At 46.6% G+C, this 6650-nt stretch overlaps 1 protein-coding gene across 2 annotated transcripts in view; it reads left to right on the top strand.

The window, feature by feature from the left end:
* The first annotated feature begins 1182 nt into the window (after positions 1 to 1182).
* Positions 1183 to 6650, top strand: part of LOC102472465 (myocardial zonula adherens protein) — a 163462-nt gene continuing 157994 nt past the window's right edge. For both annotated transcript variants that reach the window (XM_006141784.3, XM_006141783.3), the window contains exon 1: positions 1183 to 1335. In XM_006141784.3, the coding sequence (XP_006141846.1) occupies positions 1261 to 1335 (75 nt within the window). In that variant the 5' untranslated portion in view covers positions 1183 to 1260. The remainder of the gene's footprint in view (positions 1336 to 6650) is intronic.

Raw genomic sequence — 6650 nt, 5'->3', positions numbered from 1 at the left:
TTCAAAATGCAGTTGGGTTCACAGCCTGAATGTTTAGGACAGGCATCCCTGGACAGCCCAGGGAAAAGGGTGGGCTTCGAAGGATGTCTTCCCTTGCTGAAAACACTTCCTTCAGGATAGAGGCCAAACCCTTTAGCCCGCACAGGTTCCTCATGGCCTGGTCTCATCTCCCTTCTTCCACTTTTCCACCAGCAGCCCCTGGTACTGTGATACCCCAGTTCCTGTGAAAAATACACCACATCTTCCCTTGTTTCCCTCCTACCTTAGCACAGGCCAGCTCTTTTGGCTTGGAACTCCCTTCTCCCCTTGCTAGGGGTTAGCAGAGTTGAACAAGCAATGTGCTGGGTCAGAATGGGGGTCCATATCCTATCTTTACCACTTAGCAGGCTCTACTGTACCGCTCAATCCCTTGGTGAGTCAATGTTCTCATCTGAAAAATGGGGAGACGAGATAATAATAGTGCCTGCGTCAAAGGGTGCACCCAAGAAGTAATGAGGTAACACATGCCAGGTGCTTGCTAGTCAGTCCCACGGTAATCACTGAATAAATATAAGCAGTCGTGAGGAACACTGTTGGAGAGGGCTTAGGGGCTACCTCCTACTTGGATTCCAGGTATTAGCTTAATCATCACCTGCTCTGGGAGTTTTTCTTCTTCCTAAGGCACATTGTGTACTCCTGTCACAGATCTCTCCTCTTCTACCTAGCATCCACACCTGTTCTAGGTATTGGGCAGGCAGATGTAAATGTCGATTCTGCATCCTCACCAGGCAGCAGACTCCACCAGGACCCGAGCCAGTCCACTGTACTGACTACGGGGAGGGGACACATGACAGACCCTCAATAAAGGAGTGAATGACATGGGGTGAGGGTTCTCATGCCAGTGATTCCAGGGTGTAGCAGAGACCAATGGGGGCTGTTGGGAATGGACGTGGGCCAAGAGTGGGCACGCGGACCTTGACTGCACCAGCAACAGACGACAGAGAGCGTGGGTGTCTGGGTCTCGCCTTGTCCCTGGACTGAGACTGGGGGCGCAGCGCGGTGGGAGAGACAGCGCGGAACTTTGGCTGGGCCAGCGCCCTCGGGAGAAAATGCAGCCTGACGGGTCTGGTGAGCGCTCCTGGCCCGCCCCCGGCTCCTCCCCGGTCTCGGTCCCGCCTCCTCCTGCAGTCCGAGGTAGCTGGAACTGCAAGTGGCCCGCACGGACTTATTCAGCCACCGCGGAGCTGTAGTGCCCAGCCCGCCGCCCCCCGCCGCTGTGGGATGCTGCGCTCCACGTCCACGGTCACCCTGCTCTCAGGAGGTGGCGCCAGGGCGCCCGGGACGCCCAGCAGGAGGGTGAGTAGCTGGGCCAGCCGCTGCTGGCCCTTTCCCCCCATTCCCGCTGCTCTCTCTGTAGGGGTCTGAGCTTGGTAACTGCTGGGAGCCGGACCCTGACCCCAACCACCCCAATCCTGAGCAATTTCTGGTCCTGTCACAGCTGGGCCTTGATTCCCCTTCAACGTCCCAGGGGCTTCCCTGCTGGCTGGAAGGAGAGACTTGTGGGAGACACTGGAATTCCCAGAGATTTCCTCTCCCTGCCTCCTCAGTCAGGCCAAGTTTATTGCTGGCGCCAATTTAAAGAGCAAGGGAGACATTTCTGCAGTGTCCCTACCTTGAGACCCCAAAGTACTGACTGTGTTTAAAACCCAGACTTTCCTCCTTTCACCCATTAAAAGAAAGGGTCACTTGTGCACAAGGGTGGAGAATAACTAATTCTGGAGTGGCTTTACGAGTGGGCGCCCCTTTGCAACTAGAGGCCAGCCGCTGACCGCGCTGGAGCCCAGTTGTGTGGGACTTCGGTTTATGCAAAACACGTTCCTCTTTTGGATGTGACTTAGTACAGAGGCAGTGGGTAGCCCTGACAGCTTTGCGCACCATCCCCAGGAGGGCTGCCGTTTGGAAACCCCGTTTCTCTGCCAGCTTCAGTGCACCTTCTCCCACCTCTCCACGACGCCCAGGCAGGTGGCGTCTTTCACATTCCGTGTTTTTTTTTTCCTAAGATCAGCACCTCAGAGCACGCTGCTAGGGGCTTGGTTTGTGACTTTTTAGTGCTTTCGTTTTCCTTATTTTTGTCATTTCATAAATTAGAATTTAATTTTTTTAAAGGCTGAACCTTTTTGATTCATTTAAATAAAAGATATTGAACTAAAGAGTGTTTCTGACATTTAAATAAATTCTACCTGCATTTCCAGTTTTATTGAATTGATACTAACTCTCCTCTCATGCATAAACAGAAAACAAATGGATTGTATGATTTTTAAAAAAACTCTTCTTATTTTTTTAAACATTCAGTTGCATACATCATTTAGCTTGTAAAGAGAATTTACCGAACATGAAGTATAACTCAGGCCAGTCCAGTTAAGAATAATATACATGTTATTATCAACAGGCAATAAGCCATTTCTTCTTATTATTTATTTATTTATTTTTTTGGAGAGGTTTTTGCCATAGGGCCCATGCATTTGCCAGACAGAGAGAGACAGAGAGACAGAAAGCGAGAAATCACCCCCCCCAGGAGGGAGGGCCACACCGCAATCCCTTCTCCTCCATTCTCCTTTCGGGATCTTGGACACACACGCACACACACCCGGCGTGAGTTTTAAGCCACCGGGTCTAGGACGTGAACTGCAGTTGACTACGTGAGAGTCCAACGACATAGCCATTACTCTAACTGCTGGTCCCGCAATAAGCCATTTCTGTGTCCCACAAATGTCTTGCCTCTATTTTTTCTCCCTGATTTCCTTCCCTATACTCTTCCCTTCTCCCACCCTCCCTCGACACTGTCTCCGGTGTCCATAACTATTTTCACTGCTTTTATGTCCTCCAGTCTTTTCCTCTCTACTATAGAACACTTGGCACGTCTTTAGTGTGGTGGAGACTTCTGTAATTATGCTTCCCCAAAGTTTAGCGAAAGGTGTTTAAATCCAAACCAAGACCCCCTATTTGCTAGTTTTGTAGACATGCTTGGTTGCGTTTGCATACCTCAACCAAGTGGTGGTGGTTGCCTCATGTGCTGTCTTTCCTTAGCTCTAGAATAAAGGCGTGTGTGGACCAAGGATGGATTTGGCCTGTGCGAGTGTATGTGTGTGTGCATACACCAGGCCCTTAAGGTTAATGGTCCATTAACTTCATAGAGCAAGATCCACATCAGGTCCAAGTGAGCTTCCAGCTACAGTCTGATCTTACACCAAGATGAGTATCTGTCCTTTTTCGTTGGAGATCTTTCTCAATTGGGACACAATTGCCTTTGAGAAAGAATGGTCACTGAAAATAGCCTTGGGCTCAGATAGGGTCACATGTGTGAACAAATTGCATGAAATTCTCCAAATTCCCCAGTGGAATTTGGAGTTGGGGACTGATTGGGGTGACTAGGGCAGATTTTTGGGTGGATACAAATACTACTGGTTTACTAGATAACATTTCAGAAATTTTTTTTCTCAAATATTTGCCTTTGAGTATTGCTTTAGTTTTAAGTGCTTTTGTGTCTGGCACATCATGACACACCATCCAGAAGGCTTTGTCTTCTGAGTCAAATGGTAGGAATACTTTAGGCTGGAGGACTCAGGTCTCTGCATCAGATCATGCAAAGCTGTCCTGGACATACCAGTACTTGTTTTAGAAAGATATCTAATGGTTCTGGGGTTCTTCCTATATTTATGATTTCTAACTGTTTATGATTCATAAATGTCACAGGTACTGTATGCATGTGTGTTGAGGGGATGGTAGTGTGGTAGGAATCTGTGATCCATCAACTGATTGACTTTTTTTTTTTTTTGAGAGGTTTTTGCTATAGGGCACGCATGCACGCTCACTAGAGAGACAAAGAGAGACAGAGAGACAGAAAGCGAGAAATCACCCCAGAGGGTATGGCGATGCTGCAATCCCTTCTCCTCCATTCTCCTCTCAGGATCTTGGGCACACATGCACATGCACCCGGCATGAGTTTAAGCCGCGGGTCCAGGACTTGAACCATGGTCGACTACATGGGAGTTCAGCGACATAGCCATTACACCAACTTCTGGTCCTGAACTGATTGACTTTTCTAAGATAAAGAGAGAGGAAGAGAGAGGGTAAGAAAGAGAGAGATGCATTGTTTACTGGGTCTGATCTTGCCATGCTCTCCTTTCCCCAGCCCTCCAGCTGCTCTTCTTCAGGATCTTGGGAGCCTGTATGAACCTGTGGCCAGCATGTATTCAAGCCAATCCAAACCCATGGTCAGCCATTTTGTTCCCAGTCCTGAAGTGCACTTTTGATACCACTATGCCACAGTGACTGGGTTGATGAATAGATTAAACATTTATAGATCTCCTTCTGTGTAGTGCAGGGCTGGCTATTGGGGTCTACTCTACTGATAGAAACAGGCATTGTCATAAACTACCATCAAAAGTGAAAAGGAAAGGTTCTGCCAATACGCCTGTTGAAGGTGATGTTTGAGTTCAGTCTTGCCAGACAAGTAGGAGTTTGTAGGGCATGGGGCATTACTGGAATCCTGGAAGGAGGAAATATCACTCATCTAAATGGAGTACTTGGCATATACTATAATATACGATGATGGCATATCAAACGGTGAGCCAGAAACATCTAAAACGAGAACAAGATGCCTTGAAAATAAAATTGTGAACCAAATAAGTATTCCTGAAATTAAGGACTTTACTGTTTTCTCATTTCTGCCTGTTAGTGGATAAGTGGGAGTGTCGAACAGTAATGTGTTAGCCATTAACATCCAAAGAGTTTATCAAAATAGAGCAGGGAAAACCAGGTTCTGTTGGTCCAGTCATTCAAGCCAACCAAAAATGGTGACAGCTGACAGTGAGCAGGGAGTTGTCTGACTTCACTGCCAAGAGTGATGTGGCTGACCAGATTGCCACCGTTTATCCTTTGTTCCATGGCGGCCACCTGCAATTTGTACTTCCTTCTTACATGAAATCATCTCTCCAAGGGGAAAAAAAAAACAGGTAGAGAGAGTGATTTCTGTCAGCTGATAAACAAAGCTCTGAGAGGCGTTTATGGATGCCAACCAGCAGGAGTTGTGAAATGAATGATTTCTAACTGTTTATGATTCATAAATGTCACAGGTACTGTATGCATGTGTGTTGAGGGGATGGTAGTGTGGTAGGAATCTGTGATCCATCAACTGATTGACTTTTTTTTTTTTTTGAGAGGTTTTTGCTATAGGGCACGCATGCACGCTCACTAGAGAGACAAAGAGAGACAGAGAGACAGAAAGCGAGAAATCACCCCAGAGGGTATGGCGATGCTGCAATCCCTTCTCCTCCATTCTCCTCTCAGGATCTTGGGCACACATGCACATGCACCCGGCATGAGTTTAAGCCGCGGGTCCAGGACTTGAACCATGGTCGACTACATGGGAGTTCAGCGACATAGCCATTACACCAACTTCTGGTCCTGAACTGATTGACTTTTCTAAGATAAAGAGAGAGGAAGAGAGAGGGTAAGAAAGAGAGAGATGCATTGTTTACTGGGTCTGATCTTGCCATGCTCTCCTTTCCCCAGCCCTCCAGCTGCTCTTCTTCAGGATCTTGGGAGCCTGTATGAACCTGTGGCCAGCATGTATTCAAGCCAATCCAAACCCATGGTCAGCCATTTTGTTCCCAGTCCTGAAGTGCACTTTTGATACCACTATGCCACAGTGACTGGGTTGATGAATAGATTAAACATTTATAGATCTCCTTCTGTGTAGTGCAGGGCTGGCTATTGGGGTCTACTCTACTGATAGAAACAGGCATTGTCATAAACTACCATCAAAAGTGAAAAGGAAAGGTTCTGCCAATACGCCTGTTGAAGGTGATGTTTGAGTTCAGTCTTGCCAGACAAGTAGGAGTTTGTAGGGCATGGGGCATTACTGGAATCCTGGAAGGAGGAAATATCACTCATCTAAATGGAGTACTTGGCATATACTATAATATACGATGATGGCATATCAAACGGTGAGCCAGAAACATCTAAAACGAGAACAAGATGCCTTGAAAATAAAATTGTGAACCAAATAAGTATTCCTGAAATTAAGGACTTTACTGTTTTCTCATTTCTGCCTGTTAGTGGATAAGTGGGAGTGTCGAACAGTAATGTGTTAGCCATTAACATCCAAAGAGTTTATCAAAATAGAGCAGGGAAAACCAGGTTCTGTTGGTCCAGTCATTCAAGCCAACCAAAAATGGTGACAGCTGACAGTGAGCAGGGAGTTGTCTGACTTCACTGCCAAGAGTGATGTGGCTGACCAGATTGCCACCGTTTATCCTTTGTTCCATGGCGGCCACCTGCAATTTGTACTTCCTTCTTACATGAAATCATCTCTCCAAGGGGAAAAAAAAAACAGGTAGAGAGAGTGATTTCTGTCAGCTGATAAACAAAGCTCTGAGAGGCGTTTATGGATGCCAACCACCAGGAATTTGTAAATCAAAAAAAAAAAAAATCTGCCTTCAAAACAGTTGTGTGCTAAAAATAATTTTATCTATGGCAACAGCAGGCAGATACGTTGGCTGGAGAATAACCACAGCCAGAATGATGACCTTGGGAAATGGTGGGGGGAAACATTTTTAAAAATATTGACATTGCTTCCTGATTTGGAAAGGAATTTTGTAAATGCCAGT

This window comes from Tupaia chinensis, unplaced genomic scaffold, assembly GCF_000334495.1.
Source record: "Tupaia chinensis unplaced genomic scaffold, TupChi_1.0 Scaffold000063_1, whole genome shotgun sequence".
In the NCBI taxonomy this organism is placed as follows: domain Eukaryota; kingdom Metazoa; phylum Chordata; class Mammalia; order Scandentia; family Tupaiidae; genus Tupaia; species Tupaia belangeri.
The sequence above is the reverse complement of the archived record's forward strand: the minus strand, read 5'-3'. Positions and strand labels throughout refer to the sequence as shown.